At 44.2% G+C, this 20,161-nt stretch overlaps 2 protein-coding genes across 2 annotated transcripts in view; one reads left to right on the plus strand and one right to left on the minus strand.

The window, feature by feature from the left end:
- The window catches only part of LOC106566903 (V-set and transmembrane domain-containing protein 2-like protein), a 37,383-nt gene extending 28,638 nt beyond the window's left edge, over positions 1–8,745 (plus strand). The window contains exon 4 of the mRNA XM_014135475.3: positions 7,040–8,745. Within this exon, the coding sequence (XP_013990950.1) occupies positions 7,040–7,435 (396 nt within the window). The 3' untranslated portion in view covers positions 7,436–8,745. The remainder of the gene's footprint in view (positions 1–7,039) is intronic.
- LOC106566905 (TELO2-interacting protein 1 homolog) lies at positions 8,064–19,769 on the minus strand. Its single transcript, XM_014135479.3, has 8 exons — positions 19,512–19,769; positions 16,853–19,180; positions 16,505–16,672; positions 16,009–16,154; positions 15,706–15,846; positions 13,627–13,831; positions 12,480–12,567; positions 8,064–12,297 (listed from the first exon to the last, which is right to left on the minus strand). Exons 2-8 carry the CDS (start codon positions 19,155–19,157, stop codon positions 12,075–12,077), a joined length of 3,276 nt encoding a protein of 1,091 aa, XP_013990954.2. The 5' UTR covers positions 19,158–19,180; positions 19,512–19,769; the 3' UTR covers positions 8,064–12,074.
- Between the last annotated feature and the right edge of the window lie 392 nt (positions 19,770–20,161).

The raw sequence follows: 20,161 nt of genomic DNA on the forward strand, positions 1-20,161 counted from the left end.
ACGACAGCCCTTACACACAGCCCATCTATAAATAGCCCATCCATCTACCTATCTCATCCCCATATTGTTTTTATTTACTTTTGTTTGCTCTTTTGCACACCAGTATTTTTACTTGCATATCATCACCTGCACATCTATCACTCCAGTGTTAATTTGCTAGATTGTAATTACTTTGCGACTGTGGCCTATTTATTGCCTTACCTCCTTACTCCATTTGCACACACTGTATATAGATTTTTCTATTGTGTTATTGACTGTACTTTTGTTTATCCCACACGTAAACTCTGTGTTGTTGTTTTTTGTTGCACTGCTTTGCCTTATCTTTGCCAGATCGCAGTTGAAAATGAGAACTTGTTCTCAACTGGCCTACCTGGTTAAATAAAGGTGAAAAAAATAAATAATAATTAAGACATGTTGAGCATAGTGTTGTGTACTGATTGTGCGCCATGACAGTGAAGCCTGTAGAGCTGTTAATACCATGTCAGTGTAAAATGTAGGGAATTAGCTAGGGAAACTGACAAATGATTAACATTACATTGCTGTACTGACTAATAAAACTCACATTATTCTGAAAAAACGTCAGAATATAATTTCAATCGTTTTTCCGCTGTTTCATCGTTTGATTCAGGTCTAGTGTGATTGAGGCAAAAATAATAGCTATAGTTAGTGAGCTAGCTAGTTAGATAACGTTAGCCAACTTTTGGCTAGCTCTAGCTAATGGTTCAATGGTACATCATCAAATGTACTTCTGTTGAAACAACTCGGAGAAAAAAACGCAACACAGACCGCAGCGGCCTCTGATCAACTCTCCCGTGCTGGTCCTATTCATCAGCCTTTCAGAAGCTTTGCCTTCACACAACCTGTCCGCATGTGGTCCTAAATCCAGCCGGCCAAAACCAGAAAACAGCCTACCCGACCGCTCTGAGGCGTCCACATGGTCCTAAAGCACACAGGTGCCACGTTTTGTATCACATTGCAATTATACAACTGAGGGGACAAAAATGCAATTTCAGAATGTTCCCCCAGTGCGCAGTGAAAGTTGCGCCCCTGAATGATTATATCTCTTTGCAGCAAAATCTGCAGAGCTGAGATTGTTGTATGCCCCGTATATATATAGCATTCTGTTAAATTGTTGAATAAACTGTTGTTTTTGTATCAGTTCATATACCATGTGCCATGGAATCGGTACATCTAAAATCTATTTTGCAACCTGTATGGCACAGCTGCTAACATTTTTGTCCTCAAATAAAAATTGTATATTTTTCTATTTATGCCAATCCTTTTCAGACCATTTTTATATTTAATATATGGCAGACAAGCAAGTTTCCTACATTCTCCCTCTTCCACTTGCCTCCTCCATTTTTGCGGTAATGTTTCAATCAGTTGGTTGTAATTTTGGATTGAGCAAACATTCCCGTATATTTTTGATAGTTGCATATGTGACATAACTCCAGCATTCCTAACCATATTATCGTTAATAAATATAATATTAAAAAAATTACATTTTCTTCCATAAACAATGTTTTTTTTATCAATCAGTATATTTGAGTTTAACCATAATATTTGTTGTAATATGTGTTCTCTTTTCTGGAGGATAAAATGTAAATTGTAACCAGCTTTGTATGGCTTGTTTAAGAAAGGGCGATACTTTAAACAGAATTTCATTTTCAATTAATTAAATATTCCCTGTCTTAGGTCAGTTAGGATCACCACTTTATTTTAAGAATGTGAAAAGTCAGAGAATAGACAGAATGATTTATTTCAGCTTTTATTTCTTTCATCACATTCCCAGTGGGTCAGAAGTTTACATACACTCAATTAGTATTTGGTAGCATTGCCTTTAAACTTGGGTCAAACGTTTCGGGTAGCCTTCCACAAGCTTCCCACAATAAGTTGGGTGAATTTTGGCCCATTCCTCCTGACAGAGCTGGTGTAACTGAGTCAGGTTTGTAGGCCTCCTTGCTCGCACATGCTTTTTCAGTTCTGCCCACAAATGTTCTATAGGATTGAGGTCAGGGCTTTGTGATGGCCTCTCCAACACCTTGACTTTGTTGTCCTTAAGCCATTTTGCCACAACTTTGGAAGAATGCTTGGGGTCATTGTCCATTTGAAAGACCCATTTGCGACCAAGCTTTAACTTCCTGACTGATGTCTTGAGATGTTGCCGCAATATATCCACATAATATTCCTTCCTCATGATGCCATCTATTTTGTGAAGTGCACCTGCAGCAAAGCACCCCCACAACATGATGCTGCCACCCCCGTGCTTCATGGTTGGGATGGTGTTCTTCGACTTGCAAGCGTCCCCCCTTTTCCTCCAAACATAACGATGGCCAAAGTTCTATTTTTGTTTCATCAGACCAGAGGACATTTCTCCAAAAAGTACGATCTTTGTCCCCATGTGCAGTTGCAAACCGTAGTCTGGCAAAAGAACATTATGAAACATCATAGATACCAGGCCTGGTCTGCATAGCAGATGCCTGGACATTACTTTAACCCATTGTATAAGAGATTCACCAAAATTAAAATAGTCCAGGCATTTATATATAATTTCTAGTCGTACTTTATCAAAATCATTTTCAAAATCTGCTATGCAGACCAGGCCTGGTATCTATGATGTTTCGTAATGTTCTATTGTTTCAAGATATTTTCGTATATTATCTCCAATATATCGTCCATGTAAGAAATATCTGGTAAAACCTTTTTAATTCTATGTGCTATGCATTTCGCCAGGATTTTGGCATCACAACATTGTGGTGTAAGAGGTCTCCAGTTTTTTAAATGGACTTGATCTTTATACATACCTTGTGGGTCCTGTTTCAGTAGTATTGAAATCAGACATTCTTGCCTGATAAAATGGTAGACCTGATAGTCTACCATTTTTATAGAAGTAGTTAAAACATGCTAATAATGGATCTTTGAGTTCATCAAAAAAGGTCTGATATACCTCTACTGGTATACTGTCAAGCCCTGGTGTTTTTACACACTGAAAGAATTTAATTGCCTCAAGAAATTCCTCCTCTGTAAATTGGCCTTCAGACGGGACTTTCTGTATATTTCTTAATTTTAGATTATTATTATCAGGAAAGAAATCCTTACAGCTAACATCATTCAGTGGAGATGGAAGAGACTGAAAAGAAAACGTGCTTAAAAAATGTTGCTTCCTTTCAAAATATAATTTGGTAAATCATGGATGATTATATAGTGAACAAACCCAATGCCATGATTAGATTGTGAGAGAAAAAACACACCAATCTCTTTCATAAGTCCTATAAACAATAAAAGCTCATTTACCAAGATTTCTAAAAATGTATTTATAGCGTTTTGGAAATAAACTCTTCACTTACTTCTGCTACAGTTATGTGTTTCAGTTCTATAGAAAGACTGAGGCTGCAGTAAGATGGTGTGATGTCTTCTTGTCTTCTCTCATTAAAGCATGACTGCGCCCAACTTCACGACTGCAGTGCGCTCTGATGTCTTAATTTAACCCTTGTGTAGTCTTAACATTCTGTATACTCCCCTTGTCCTAAGGGTAAACAATGACCCGCCTTCACTAAACCCCTAAAATAAAGCAGCTTAATTTAATTTTAAACCCCAAATCTATTTTGCATGAAGAAACAACCTGTCATTCATCACAAACTTTGTGAATATCTGGGTTTTCCCTCTTCACAATGCAGAAAGACTGCATTTAATCTGTGACACCACTCATTTGTATTACAACACACCTGTCATAATTGTTTTCTTTACTAAAGTAGAGGTTTATTATTATTATTATTATTATTATTGCTAAAGGTACTGTATAGGTGTAAACATACATTTTTTAGCAAGAGATAGCACTTGTATAGCCTAAGAAAGTAGCAGAAATGTGCAGAAAGTAGTTTGGAATGCATTTTATTGAAGGGAAACAATAACAGTCTTGACATTTTTTGGCAACATAGTGATATATTCTTATATTGTACAATGAGGAATTCAACTACAAAATACTAGTCTTCTCCCATTTTTTGAACCATTGCCCCCACCCACAAGGTGTATAAACAACAACAATAAATAAGAATAAAATAAGATAATAGATACGTAACAAAAACGTGAAGAACATAAATCAATCAACTCTAATTAGCACATGTAGGACAGTATGCAAGTGTGTGTGCATGGACTTTGCAGATGTATTTCTCACATGTGTAGCACATAGTATTTGTTTTACAGTGCTTCTTTGGGGGCAGAATTGGCATTGTCTCCTCTTGCCTGCCCCAGCTGCAGCCTCATGTGGATCAGGACAAGATTCAGCCCCCTGTACAGCTTTCACAAGCACTGCCGAGGCTGTTCTGCGGGAGAGGCACTTCCTTCTTTGAATGTGTGGGGTTACAAGTGCCTTTCCCAGCTGCTCCAGGAACACCCTCCTCTTGTTCCGCTTATCAGGCATCCAGGTAGGGTTGATGTTGTTCCATATCACGAAGGCATTGTATGAGGACACATCAATGATGTTATGGAAGATGACCAGGGGCCAGCAGGCAGTCATACTCCTGCAGCTGTAAGTTCCAATCACCTTGTCCAGGTTGTCCACGCCTCCTTTGTTGTGGTTGTAGTCCAGGATGATGGCTGGCTTCCTGTCCTCATGATCACTGATCTCAGAGGTTTTGTGCAGTGTGCTCAGGAGGACCACATTCTTGTTCCTCTTTGGGAGGTAAGAAACTTGAGGGGTGGTGGGGGTGAAGGCAAACTTTGATGAGAAGGCCTCTCTCCCCCTTGTTGCGAGGAGTGCAGGGGGGAGCTCAGGCTTGTTCTTTCTAACTGTACCAACCATAGTGATCTTCCTCTTCAGGAGCTGCTGGCTGAGTTCAATCAGTAGCACACACAATCTCAATTTATCATTTTTTGTGTGTGTGTGCCTGCGTGCATGCGTACGTGTGTGCGTGTGCGTGTGTGTGTGTGTCTTTCTGGTTTTTGTGGTGTGTAAATAATTTTATAACTGCCGGGTCAAAAATGACCCTAAGACAATCTTGTACCCTGGTGAAGTACAGCTTTCATGGAAATATGAACAAAGGCAATGTTTCACTTTTTCTAATGTTGGGGTCACTCTAGGAAAAGTCGTCACATTTCAAGTTGAAAAATATATAATTTAGGGGGGTTTCTCTGCTGTTAAACATAGTGGCAGGTCATTTTTTACCCTTAAGACAACACAAGGATTAAAAAAGGAGAGACTGTGTGCTCCTTGCTGGAGAATGATTGGGGAGTCAGTAGAACTTTTGATAGCTCATCCGCCCTGGTAGTGCCTTTATGCCACCAGCCTGGCTGAGGGTAATGATTTGTTAACAGCTAGTTCTGTGCTCGCATAGCGGTTCTTCAGCTTGCTGTGCGTGTCCCTCTACTCTCTTGTCTCCAGGAGAAGATGAAGCCTATCTCTGATCTGAGGTTTCCTCACTGGTTAATGTCCCTGTTGGCTGGCTAGCTGCTGCTGACTAGCCATAATGAAACCAACAGCTGTGGTGTAAAGGAGGACACCACTGGGCCATCACTCAGCCGGTAAAACGGTACGGAGTCGCTCAGCCGGTAAAACGGTACGGAGTCGCTCAGCCGGTAAACCGGTACGGAGTCGCTCAGCTGGTAAAACGGTACGGAGTCGCTCAGCCGGTAAAACGGTACGGAGTCGCTCAGCCGGTAAAACGGTACGGAGTCGCTCAGCCGGTAAAACGGTACGGAGTCGCTCAGCCGGTAAAACGGTACGGAGGGTTCCAGCCCAGAGTCATTGGTTCCAGCAGACATGGATGGATATTAGCCTTTCATGTTTCCCCACAAATACAGCTGATGGCATCAACCAGATCATTTTCATATTCTATTGATGTAAAATCAAAGATGCTGAGATTATACTAAACCATGCAGACCTACTAACTATACTCCACCAAAATTATTTTGGTCAGTTTTATTGGTTTTATTCTCAAGGCTGAATGTGATTGTGTGATTTTCTCTCTGAGCTTAGAGGACTCTGGGCTGATAACAGAGATACACAACCACAGACTAATCATCAGCCTTGGCTACACTACCTGTGTGGGAGGAAGCTGATATATAGAAAACTGTATTTATAACCTGGTGTGTCACAACCATTGACTTTCCCACAGTATGTGATCACTTCGTGTTATCTAAGATCTGACACAAAAAATATATTTTCTACAGGTTTTATAAGCCACTGAACTATTAGACCCTTAACAAGTAAAGGCATGTTCTGTATGTATGCAGGCCCAGAGCAACTCCTCATTTGTTTTAGCGAACAAATGGAACAGATCTCTCTGCAACATGGGAACGAAGGTCTGACTGTGTGTGTACATGTAATTTGTGTGTGTGCCTCCTCACATCCCCACTCAATCTGTTTGGTTACCAGGCGGCTTTGTTTAGTGCAGTGGCCGGGTGGCTGTGCTCCTGACTGGGCTCGGTGGGGCTGCCAGCAGTACAGGGCTTGGGGAGGAGGAGGGGCATCTGCTCTGTAAGTGTGTACTGTGGTGCATCTGTGGCAACGCAGCTAGCATCTCATTACAGAGCCGGCTGCCAGCCTCATTCGGATCAGACAGCTTGGCTGTCTCTCTCTCTCTCTCTCTCTCTCACACACACACACACACACACACACACACGATGCAGGGACAGAGGGGGAAGTGGTGGGGATGCACAAGGATGTTTGTTTTCTAGGAAAATTATTAACAACAGATATAGACACTTAGAATCTTCAGAGTGGAAGGAGAAATGTATCTGGCTGGCAAATTAGGGTTGAAGTGAGCATATTGGCCTTCCCTGTGGCTCAGTTGGTAAAGCATGGTGTGTGCAACGCCAGGGTGGTGGGTTCGATTCCCACAGGGGGCCAGTACAAAAAAATATAAAAAAATAAAAATAAAGAAAAAATGTATGAAATGTATGCATTCACTACTGTAAGTTGCTCTGGATAAGAGTGTCTGCTAAATTACTAAAATGTAAATGTAATTTCCTGTCAGTAATCCAAATGTATCATTTCACTCTTGGAAATAATAGACCAATATATTTTCTTTGTCTATTGCAGGTGGTAAAGGTTGCTGGGAGCAACATCTCCCACAAGTTGCGTCTGTCCAACGTGAAGCCGTCTGACGAGGGCACGTACGAGTGCCGCGTGATTGACTTCAGCGACACTGATAGCAATGCCCGCCACCACAAGGTGAGGGCCTATCTGCAGGTGGAGCCAGAGAGCAACCATAACCCGGCACTGCGCCACCACGGGGCCAACTTCCAAACCAAGGACACCAAGGTTCTGGCAGGCAGCGGCCACCAGCCGGAGCATGGCAAGCACTCGCCAGCAGCCCACCACAGCCACCACAAACCAACAGGCACTGGCAGGGAGCTGAGGAAGAGGTCTGTTGAGGATGACAGCGCTACTGACTGCACTGACAGCTGTCCTCTAGGCCTCACAGCTCACCCATAACCTCCCTAACCTGCTCCGGGCCTCAGCTCCAAGCTCCAACCTTGTCCTACACCCCAGATGGGCAAGTCAAGTCCTGGAGGACCACAGTGTGTAGAGACTTTTGATTCAACCACCCCAGCTGTAACATACATGATTAAACTAAAGTCTCTGTACACACCGCTTCCCCTGCTGCATACCCCTGCCCAACATGCACACACCAAATGGACTCTGGTGCCACCCTAGTCCTATACCTTGGCCTCTCTCATCTCCCCTTACACTGCCCTAACACAACAATGTCCCACCAAAAACACCTCAGCTCCACTCCCAGTCCCAGCCCCCTCTTTCTATATCACAACCCTCTAGATCAGGGGTGTCAAAGTCATTTTTCCCCGGGGACCGCATTCCATTTTCAACGAGGTCCAGAGGGCAGCACTGAAAATTGGTTATATTTCCTCGCCGTCAAAATTAGCTAAAAACAGACCTCTATCCATAGTTTTGGGAATTTACAACGCTCCCTGACTCTCTAGCTTTTATTTCTGTGGTTATCAGCGAGCTGGACCCAGTCAAGAAACTGTATGAATGTAGATCCATTATAATTTCTACACAGTTTGATTTGGTTTTAGTCATTTTAAAGTATATTGAGTTTGTCCCCCCCCCCCCCAAAAAAAGTAAGATCTTTAAAACCACCGCAGGCCGGACTGGACCACCTTGCGGGCCGGATCCGGGCTGTATGTTTGACACCCCTACTCTAGATGGTCCACACTCTATAGATTACTGTATAAAATGACAATGTGAGTGCATGTTCATCATGTTTTCTTAGAATGTTTTTCAACCATCCATGAGGAAATAGTTTTAAGTTGGACAGTTAACTTGTTGCTTTGTTAATTCATTTTGGTTTGTTAATATCTTAAGTTACTCTTCGTTTCTATGTTGCATTTGATCTAGCCAAAGTAAGATAGAGAACATTTGTTTATTTTTCTGAGCAGTTCATTTGCTGTCTCTCTATGGGTAACTTCATGGAGAAATATAATTTGGTCACTAAAGCTGCTTTGTTTGTGGAAGAATTTCCTCTTAAGTATGATTTCCAGTCAACCAGAGCTAAACCAATGTTTATCAAATAAAACCTGTTTATGGTGTTTTGTGCTTACCCTACAGACTGAATGTGGCATTGTGAAAGATATGGATAAAGGAACTGTTTCTAGCTCTTAACTTTGCTTTAATGTTTTGTAAGAAATCATTATAAAAATGTATATTTTAGAATTTCTTCTAGGTTGTTGGTCTCGCACTAAATGTATGCCTTTATCAAATTAAATAAATTGTACATGAACTTATTTACCTATTTATTGTGACTTGAATGCAAACTGCCTTCAGAGTAACTTCATTATTTAGGACCTCTAGTATGTATGGGCTTGAGACGTTGATGATGGAAAATATGTTTGTATTACATTCATCATGAAAAGTCAGCATCTGACCTTGCAATTATTTATATGCTAACACACACTGATTTGTATGCTGCCATTGTAGAGACATTATTATTCAAAGCCAGAATACTCCATCACAGTCAACTCATAAGGCAGTCATAAATTTCCTCTTGCCAGTCTCCTTCCTCACACCCATGCATCCTGAGTAATCAACAAATTGAGTCTTACAGTATGTAATCTCTGAACTGCATTACTCTAAGGTGTGCCAAACAGTACCTGCCTAATCAGACTGTCAGATGATTTGATGATTAACAGAATATGAACCCTTGCTGCATGAAATTATCAAGACTGGTTGTAGGGAAATCGCTTCATCCCGTCCCTGGCTGTGTCTGTATGGGCTGCCAGGCAGGGCCTCCATGGCTGATGAGTAATGGCGCTATTGTCAGCGTTGGCAGCTGGATAAATAGCAAAGTATGGTGGAGATAAAGCACTCCCTCGCCAACGCAAAGCACATGTGGCAAACCTGTTCCTGTCTCCCCGGCACGCACATTCATTATGTCACGGAGAGGCTTCCAGACCCCTCAGTCTTAACAAGACCTGACAAACAAGCCAGGGCTCTAACCTACACTTCAACCCTCAGTGGACTTCAAGTTGTAATCAAAATCACGCTAGGACTTTCAATCAGGCGTTTGTGCAGCAAGTAGCGGATCTGTTTTGTGTGAATCAACGGGAGGTTTGTGTGGAATGACCATGACCTCTGGTTATCAAAGGAAAAATGGAACCAAGATGTGAAGCTGAAGTCGTTCTGTTAGGTGACCTAAACTGGGATATGCTTAACACCCCGAACGACCTACAATCTAAGCTAGATGCCCTCAATCTCATACAAATTATCAAGGAACCCACAAGGTACAACCCTAAATCCGCAAACATGGGCACCCTCATAGATATTATCCTGACCAACTTGCCCTCCAAATACACCTCTGCTGTTTTCAAATCAGGATCTCATTGATCACTGCCTCATTGCCTGCATTCGTTATGGGTCCGCGGTCAAACGACCACCCCGCATCACTGTCAAGGGGGGTGACACTCTAGACGCAAACTGTTACAGACCTATATCCATCCTGCCCTGCCATTCTAAAGTCTTCGAACGCCAAGTTAACAAACAGATCACTGACCATTTCGAATCCCACCGTACCTTCTCCGCTGTGCAATCCGGTTTCCGAGCTGGTCACGGGTGCACCTCAGCCACGCTCAAGGTACTAAACGATATCATAACCGCCATCGATAAAAGACAGTACTGTGCAGCCGTCTTCATCGACCTGGCCAAGGCTTTCGACTCTGTCAATCACAGTATTCTTATTGGCATACTCAACAGCCTTGGTTTCTCAAATGACTGCCTCGCCAGGTTCACCAACTACTTCTTAGATAGAGTTCAGTGTGTCAAATCGGTGGGCCTGTTGTCCGGACCTCTGGCAGTCTCTATGGGGGTACCACAGGGCTCAATTCTAGGGCCGACTCTTTTCTCTGTATACATCAACGATGTCGCTCTTTCTGCGGGTGTTTCCTTGATCCGCCTCTACGCAGACGACACCATTCTGTATACATCTGGCCCTTCTTTGGACACTGTGTTAACAAACCTCCAAACGAGCTTCAATGCCATACAACACTCCTTCCATGGCCTCTAACTGCTCTTAAACGCTAGTAAAACTAAATGCATGCTTTTCAAACGATCGCTGCCCGCACCCGCCCGCCCGACTAGCATCACTACTCTGGACGGTTCTGACTTAGAATATGTGGACAACTACAAATGTCTGGCTAGACTGTAAACTATCCTTCCAGACTCACATTAAGCATCTCCATTCCAAAATTAAATCTAGAATCAGCTTCCTATTTCTCAACAAAGCCTCCTTCACTCATGCTGCCAAACATACCCTCGTAAAACTGACCATCCTACCAATCCTCGACTTCGGAGATGTCATTTACAAAATAGCCTCCAACACTCTACTCAGCAAACTGGATGCAGTCTATCACAGTGCCATCCGTTTTGTCACCAAAGCCCCATATACCACCCACCACTGCGACCTGTATGCTCTCGTCGGCTTGACCTCGCTAGATATTAATCGCCAAACCCACTGGCTCAGGTCATCTATAAGTGTTTGCTAGGTAAAGCTCCGTCTTATCTCAGCTCACTGGTCACCATAGCAACACCCACCCATAGCACGCGCTCCAGCAGGTATATCTCACTGGTCATCCCCAAAGCCAACACTTCATTGGCCGCCTTTCCTTCCAGTTCTCTGCTGCCAATGACTGGAACGAATTGCAAAAATCGCTGAAGTTGGAGACTTATATCTCCCTCACTAACTTTAAGCATCAGCTACCTGAGCAGCTTACCAATCGCTGCAGTTGTACATAACCCATCTGTAAATAGCCCATCCCCATATTGTTTTTATTAACTTTTTTTTGCACACCAGTATTTCTACATGCACATCATCATCTGCACATCTATCACTTGTGTTTTTTTGCTAAATTGTAATTACTTCGCTACTACTGCCTATTTATTGCCTATTTACTCCATTTGCACACACTGTATATAGATTTTTCTATTGTGTTAACGACTGTACTTTTCTTTATCCCATGTGTAACTGTGTTGTTGTTTTTGTCGCACTGCTTTGCTTTATCTTGGCCAGGTCGCAGCTGTAAATGAGAACTTGTTCTCAACTGGCCTACCTGGTTAAATAAAGGTGAAATAAAAAAAATAATTTAATTACATTTTTAAAAAGACGGGATTGCAGGCAAATGAAATTCTACTTACGGTAGAAAAGTTCAATTATGGCATAGATTGCTACAGCTACTTGGATGAAAGGCTAAGCAGTTACAACAAAGAGGTCAGGAAAAATACATTTCTGTTATAATAAAAAAAAAATATATAATTGTTTATTAAAAAGAGGACTATTAATTACTTCTTTTTTTCTTTACATTCAAAATACTGGTCTTTTGTCCATCCCTTTGGAGCACATTGGAATATGTACACCCTTACCGAACACAACAGAACAGAATCAGCACTTAACATTTTGGTGTTTCAAAGTCACTGTTAAAATAGAGGAAGAAGTCTGCAAAAAAAGAGGTTCGGGGAAGACTAGGTCAAGCTATGCTCTCCTGAGGCTGTCGTCAGTGTAGTGTTCCTTTCTCTGCTTGGGGACAGACGGGTGGATGACTGGGGTACTGTTCATCAGTGCAGCTCACTGGATATGGATCCCTGCTGGCTGTGTGTCCTCAGGCAAGCCAAAGTCCTCCAGGAGTTTCAAGACATTATCTGTGTATTCATTCCTCGGGAGGCCCATCCCACTCAGCTCCACAGGTTTCAGGTCAGGGTGGGGCGGGTTGTAGGAGCAGGGACAGTACAGCTCGTTCAGAGTCAACCAGAAGGCATCAGGATCCACTTCTATTAGGCGGAGGAAGACACTGCACAGAATAGAGATAGCACATTCAACTGAATAAAATGATAATAGAAAGCTAACTCTAAAACATAAGGTCATAAATTATACGGGATAAATCACAATATACAGATATGATAAGGAGATGGTACCAGATAAAAACGGGTTTTTAATTGTACTGCTAGATTTATTATTGCAATACAAATATACCTCAGACAGGCCTCTTGCAGTTTGGGTGGCTGTCTGCAGCTGAGGTAGGGCAGGCAGGATTCAGTTACAGCATCCATATCTGAGTCCCCTGCAAATACAACTCAGATATACCAGAAGGAAAAGAAAAAAATGGGAAAAGAAAAAAGGAAATAGAGATAGTGTTGAGGGAAAAAAAAAACTCAAATGACCTGGGAATTTCACAGCAGCCTGCCTCCATCTCCGGATTTCACACATCCACTCCCCACTCTCAGTACCTTTCATAACCATGGCAACTCCATCACTTTGTAGTAGTCCCCTCCCCATTCCCCCGACCCCAGACACGTATTCCCTAAGCTCCTAACTGGGCCGCCATTCAAACCTCATTTCAAAATAAGCTTTCTCGCTTCTTGCTAAAGCTTTTCTTATTTGGCAATTCAACCCAGACGGGTGAAAAACCAGCCTGCTCGTTGTGTCAGAAAACATTGGTGCATATTTGAAAAGATAAATGGGATTATTTCAGAATTATTTTACCCAGTATACCTATCCCCCTCTTTTCTGTGGAATCAAGAGGTGAACACAGAAAATAAATACTGAGGGAGAGGCCAGCCCAGGTGTTTCTCTATTGGGGTAAATAAACTTAAAAGCGTATCACATTGGGAGAATTTCTCTATGGCCAATAATTGCCTTTCTGGAGATGCCCCAGCGGTGAGGTGGAGCTGATGTTTACCAGTGTGTTCGACTATTTCTGCTGCTGCAGCCTCTGTCTCTCTGTGTCTCAACTTAAACCGACTCAGCTGTATTCCTCTGGGGCTGATGTAAAGGGAGGTAGCGTCTTCACAGACCAAGGACAGAGAAGACCATGAATCGGCTCAGCTAGGTGAGGTGTATCCAAATGGTGGGTGTCATGCTGGCCCTGCCTTGTGTGTCTCGATATCCCTTGACTAAGGCAGCAGCAATGTCTGTCTCCCTTGGGAGCTTGGTTGGGGAAATGTACATGAACATACACCTTTTAATGCAGTCTACAGATACACCAGTGTAATTCCAAAACAGTGCAATAGTGACACCTAGTGGCCAAAAAGCGTTACCGATTTAACATTCCCTAAAGAATTATGAAAATAAAGCTGTGTCACCTAGACTAAAGAAGGGAGGGTGTTGGTGGCCTGCCTACCTAGGTCCAGATGAAGGCAGAGAGCCCCCAGGCCCTGCAGCACAGCCAGCTGTAACTTGTAGGCCAGGGTGTGGCTGTAGACTGGGCCAGCCCTGGCACTAACTGGCGCCTGTTTGGACAGCCAGGCAGTCAGCTTGGGGATCACCTCTTTAGACACCCTCTTCCTCAGGAAATCTCTGCAGGTTTCCCCCAATGTGCACAGAACCTAAAGAGAAAATACATCATTATAAATACCAACTGTTCTAGGTGAATCATATGTATACAGTCAGGTCCATAAATATTTGAACATTGACCAAGTTCTAATTATTTTAGCTGTCTACCACAGCATATTGGAGTTGAAATTAAATAATGAATATGAGCTGAAAGTGCAGACTTTCAGCTTTAATTTGAGTATTACAAATCGGGTGAACGGTGTAGGAATTACAGCACTTTTTATATGTGGTCGCCCTCTTTTTAAGGGACCAAAAGTAACTGGACAATTGGCTTCTCAGCTGTTCCATGAGCAGGTCTGTGTTCTTCCCTCATTAGTTCATTTACACTCGCGGTTCCCGAGTGGCGCAGTGGTCTAAGGCACTGCATCTCAGTGCTGGAGGCGTCACTACAGACACCCTGGTTCGACTCCAGGCTGTATCACAACCGGCCGTGATTGGGAGTCCCATAGGGTGGCGCACAATTGACCCAGCGTCGTCTGGGTTTGGCCGGTGTAGGCCGTCACTGTAAATAAGAATTTGTTCTTAACTGACTTGTCTGGTTTAAATAAAAAAAGGAAGCAGATAAAAGGCCTAGAGTTGATTTCAAGAGTGGCATTTGGAATCTGTTGCTGTTAACCCTCAATATGAAGTCCAAAGAGCTGTCACTGCCAGTGAAGCAAGCCATCATTAGGCTGACAAATCAAAACAAATCCATCAGAGAGATAGCAAAAACATTAGGTGTGGCCAAATCAACTATTTGGGACATTCTTAAAAAGAAAGAACGCACTGGTGAGCTCAGGAACACCAAAAGTCCCGGAAGACCACGGAAAACAATTCTTTCCCTGGTGAAGAAAAACCCCTTCACAACAGTTGGCCAGATCAAGGACACCCTCCAGGAGGTAGGCCTATCTGTGTCAAAGTCAACAATCAAGATAACACTTCACCAGAGTAAATACAGAGGGTTTACCACAAAATGTAAACCATTGGTAAGCCTCAAAAACAGGAAGACCAGATTAGTTTGCCAAAAAACATCTAAAAAAGCCTGTACAGTTCAGGAACAACATCCTATGGACAGATGAGACAAAGATCAACTTGTACCAGAATGATGGGAAGAGAAGAGAATGGAAAAGGGAAGGAACTGCACATGATCCGAAGCATACCACCTCATCTGTGAAGCACGGTGACAAAGGCAGCAGGATGAATTCTGAAATGTTTAGGGCTATTTTATCTGCTCAGATTCAGCCAAATGCTACAAAACTCATTGGACGGCACTTCACAGTGCAGATTGACAATGACCCGAACATACTGCGAAAGCAACGCAATCATTTTTTAAGACGAAGAAGTGGAATGTTCTGCAACGGCCAAGTCAATCACCTGACCTGAAACTGAAGGCAAAACGCCCCAAGAACAAGCAGGAAGTGAAGACAGCTGCAGTAAAGGCCTGGCAGAGCTTCACCAGGGAAGAAACCAGCATCTGGTGATGTCTATGGGTTCCAGACTTCAGGCAGTCATTGACTGCAAAGGATTTGCAACCAAATATTAAAGCTCACAATTTAATTTATGATTATGTTAGTTTGGGGGGGGTGCTATGTATAAAAATGGCTGTAATTCCTACACAGTTCATACAATAATTTTGACAAAACCTTAAATTAAAGATGAAAGTCTACACTTAAAGCACATCTTGGGTGTTTCCTTTCAAATCCATTGTGGTGGCGTACAGAGCCAAAATGATTCAAATTGTGTCACTGTCCAAATACTTATGGACCTGACTGACAAATTAATTCCCATGTGTACTTTTTCCTAATTATGTAATCAACTATGTATTATGTAAACAGGAAATTATTATTATTTAACTGAGTGAAGGTGGGAGCAGTAGTGAAATAGACACCCTGAAGGCTCGGAGGACAGCTAATGGGTCATCAGCGGTAAGTCTGAGCAGCAGGGCAGGCCAGCAGCGGTGGGCCATGGGCAGTAGCTCATTCTCCTTCTGACTTAGCACACACACACACAGCTCCAACACATCCAGGACCTGCAAAAAACCAAACCAAAAACCTGGGTCAGGACTCACAGAATTGGCGATAGTGAGCACACGTGACAGCAACATGTGGCAGAGGCTTGTATTTTATTGAACTCTCTGGTCTTTAGTTTTCAAGCTACGCATCTTAGAATTCAAAACAATCTAGAGGACTACCTTGAGTCTGAGTCTCAGGCTGGGGTCTGAGAGCAGGTGAATGCAGCGCTCCATGACGTCTTTAGCTATGGTGATGTGGGCTGGAAGCTCAACTTTCACATCAGGACCATCCATATCCTCTTCACAGTCCATGCTTGGCGGTAGCTCTGAATTAAAATGATAATAATACACGTTTCAATTCAGTGCTAGAAACCCAGTGACTCATAACACTGATGGGTTCTGATTTCTGCTGCACAGTTTTCAATTGACATTTTTTAAACATGGCTAACTGTCACAGCAGCACACCACACAAAATCGTCCCGATGCCTAAAAAGCAGTGCAATGACTCAGACCCAGCTATGAGGAAAACAGCACGAGTCAAACTTATTCAGGTCTGACACGGCACAGTAGTGTTGAGAACCTTCACCAAGCACAGCGCTAATGTTGTGCATCATTAATGTGAGAATGTTGTTTTCAGGGGAATAGTGTGGCAGTCAGAGAGAGAGCCCTAACTAACCTGGGTGCTCTGTGCCCTCCTCCTCTGCCCCGATGCCCACTGCCAGCTCCTTCTGTTTGTGGTAGTCCAGGAGAAACTGCCGCACATTCAGCTGGTCCTGCTCACGCCACACCTTCTTGGTTCCCAAAGCGTCACTTGTTCCCGCAACACTAGAGGGGAACCACCTCGCTGTAGTGGAAAAGCAACATGATTAAAATTGTGTTACTTAGGCTGTGTTAGCTAAAGGTTGTCATTTTGTGTCCTGCGTTTCAATTTCCTCTGAGTTCTCCAATTCAAAAGCATGCCATGACATGGTGATAACAATGTTATAAACTAGGGAAAACATTTAAGTCGATGTGGAAACTTTACCTAGAGCCTTCATAAGTGAGTGCAGCACAGTGCAGAACAGAGGGGACGTCTCGTCGTAGCTCATGTCCAGAGCCAGCAGCACGTCCTGGACTATGTCCCCCACCAGAGGCAGCAGGCTGGGGTCGGAGTGACTGAACATGACGGTGAGGACCCTGGGGGCGTGGGGGTGGACGCCCAGCCTCTGGAGGTTCAAAGACACGTCGTTCAGCAGGTAATCTGAGTTCTCATTGATCAGCTCCTTCAGGGAGGCGTATCCACAGGCCAGGCTGATGTCCCACATGGCATCCAGCGCTGCCTGGCTGATCAACAGGGTTTCATCCCCGGCCTTCTCCAGAACCGGGTACAGTGATGTCATCAGAATGAGATGGAAGTCCATCCCCAAGGCCTGGGCGAAGCAGCCTATCCCCTCCAATTGAATGCAGATCTGCCAGATGTTGCTGTTCAGCTCGTGGATTGTGGAGCTCTTGTGGACTGCTTGGACCAACTGGAGGGGATTCCCTTTCCCTTCAACCTCATTAGATATGGAGAAGAGACTAAACTGAGTTTGCTGCTCCTGTTCCCCTTTGTCTGACTCCTCACCAATAAGGGTTGGCAGGTGCCAGTGGCTCAGGCAGATGTACTCCTCTATGATGGATTCTACTACTGCTTTCAGGTCCTCCTGATTGGGCACTCCCTGCCTCTCCTGGCCTCCTGCCACACCGATGCCTGCTGCCCCTGTGATCACCTCATTCAGCACCATTGCAGCTTGCTTCCTGTAGACCGACGACTCCTTGTACAGATCCATGAAGTGATCTACTAGGAGATAGACGTTCCCATAGTAACCTAACACCCTGCAGATCTCCTTGAGCAGGGAGAAGATTCTTTCGTCTGTGAAGTAGAGGAAGTGCTTCCTCTGAGCATGTGCCCCATGTGGTCTGGGCCCCGTCTCCACAGTTACGGCAGAGCTCCGCTCCTCCACGATGCGTACGTCCATCACGTCTAACTCCAACACCTGCATCAGGGCCTTGGACACCCGCTGGAGGTGGGCCGCCGAGTTGAGTACCACTATCACCTTGGGGCCCAGGATTTTGAGGTAGCCCAGGAACACATTGAGGACAAACACCTTACGCTGGTCATCAGACGTCCTCATGAGGCGCGGCAGCGAGGTGGCCAGGGAGTGGAGGTTCTCTGACAGCACGTCAGTAAAGGCTTGGTTGTTACTATCTGAGCTCTGATGCCTCTCTGCCACCTCCCTCAGGGCAGCCTCACACCTCTCCCTCACAGTGGGCTCCTCATCGTTCACAGCCCCCACCAGAGCCTCCAGGAGGGGGCCCACACACTCACCCAGGGAGGAGTTACAGTTGGCCAGGAGGTGGTCTGAGAAGTTCACCATCTCAAGCCTCACTCTCCAGTGCTGATGAGCTGAGGTGCAGGAGATTATCTTTTTTAAAAGTAAGGCCAGCCTCCCAGATGTGTTTCGCACCCAGTCCGGAGTTCTCTGCACTACCAGCTCCCATACTCTCCCCAGTTCCCACAGCTGTCTCTCCCCAGTCCCTGTGTTCTGAAGCTGGTCGTCAGCCATCACCAATCCCACTGTCTTGAACCACACCTTAATGGCCCTAACTGTGACAGCATGTCCATGTCTCATATCGCCAGTGATCACACGGCTCACAGCGATGGTGATCCCAGGTAAGAAAGAAGCCATGGTGCTGCCTAGGATACGCCTCTCCTTCTGACCCACCAACACATGGTCCATAGAACAGTCACACTGGAGGGTCAGGGCCTGCAGGCATTTCAGAGCAGCAGCCTGCACGGTGCGGGACTTCTCCTGCTCTCCCAGTGCCAGCAGCAGGGAGATAGCAGCCCCAAGGCCAGGCAGCATGATGGGCTCAAACAGCTTGAAGACCACGTCACCATAGGCTGCATGGAGCAGAGCGTCCAGGCACCTCAGTACTGCAGCTCTCAGCTCCTCTGAGGTAGGTGCTGGCTTCCCTGGGTCCGTGGGGGAGCAGAGGCAGAGGCAGAGCTCTGAGAGAAGGTCCCTCAGCGTCTCCCAGCTCCGTACACAGGTGTTCTCCAGGACATATCCCATGGCCTCGGCCACAGCTTGGATCAAGCCATCCCGCGTGGGGCCAGGGATTTTCAGGATGAAGCGGAGAGGAAAAAGGACATAGTCCTGCAGCTGCTGCAGAGTTCCATGATTTACATGCCTCAGCTGTGTGCTCAGGGTTTCCACATTGCCCACCGTGGGCTCACGAGTCAGGAGCACACAGGCTGGACGGAGGTAAGCAAAAGCAAGCTTTGGGTCGTCAATCTGATGGTCCATTCTTTGAAGATAGATGTCACTCACTGAAAGAGAGAATGATGATATTGGTCATCTGATCATAAACTGTTTTGGGATGCAGTAGTGGGATGCTGTTTAGCAGTAGGCATGCTCAATGCATTAAAATTATTTTGACTATCAGAATAATAGCTTAGAGGTATATCTTTCAGTTACCTAAATGTTCATCTTATAGGCCTAACTTTGGTCCTTTGCTAGTCACCCCAAAACAGAACTTTGCCTGGCCATCCTTGCTAAAGGTAACGTTAACGTTAGATAGACAGAAAGATAGCTATCTAATGGAATGCTTAAATGCCAAAGCAAGAGTAACCTAACAAAGTAAGCTTCAAATTAGCTTACCTTTGTTAGTAAATATTTTGTGACGGACATCTGAGACGAATTCCTTTCGAGATACAGCACTGAAACTGAATGAAGACTGTCCTAGCTGGCTGTCACACAAGCGTCACTTTTCCCTGTAGCTACGTCATTATCCTGCGTCGCAAAGCTGTGTTTACCATGCTTGTTAGCTAGCTTGCTTGCTTTGGTGCAGTTAATACTTGTAAATTAATTATATTTAAACATATTTTGGGGTCAAAGTTTACTTCGCTGCACTTCAATTTTTTTACCTGCAAAACTGGCTAAAGGAAACGGTACGATTGTATCTTTGTCGTTTCCCCCCCAGCTAAGCAGGATGATACTTGACCGACAGCGGTTGATTTAGCTAGCTAATTTGCATGCAATTGTATGTCGTTTAATATAGCTACACGTGACAATAATTTTATAATATTTCAAGTAATGATCTAATTTCATCAGTTGCTCTGCAACGTTTTTTGAACAGATTTTGTACCGTGTGACTGTGTCGGGTGAAAGGTCAAGCGGCCATCTTTGAAGAGATCCAGAGACTTTTAGAAAGACAGCTGGCTGACGGAGTGACGGTATAGCGACATGTATGTGTATTGAAACGGCACGTTTACTAGACTGTGAATGGATGTATTGGTAATGAACTTGCA

Source organism: Salmo salar, chromosome 13 (genome assembly GCF_965601325.2).
Source record: "Salmo salar chromosome 13, fSalSal1, whole genome shotgun sequence".
Taxonomy (NCBI): domain Eukaryota; kingdom Metazoa; phylum Chordata; class Actinopteri; order Salmoniformes; family Salmonidae; genus Salmo; species Salmo salar.

What these genes read in the sequence shown, in the direction of transcription:
- LOC106566905 (XM_014135479.3), bottom strand. Translation starts at nt 19,157, where the DNA reads ATGGACCATCAGATTGACGACCCAAAGCTTGCTTTTGCTTACCTCCGT. An exon ending in CTCACTTATGAAGGCTCTAG is followed by an intron (nt 16,673 to 16,852) that starts GTAAAGTTTCCA and finishes TTTCCACTACAG; the next exon opens with CGAGGTGGTTCCCCTCTAGT. An exon ending in GGAGGGCACAGAGCACCCAG is followed by an intron (nt 16,155 to 16,504) that starts GTTAGTTAGGGC and finishes ATTTTAATTCAG; the next exon opens with AGCTACCGCCAAGCATGGAC.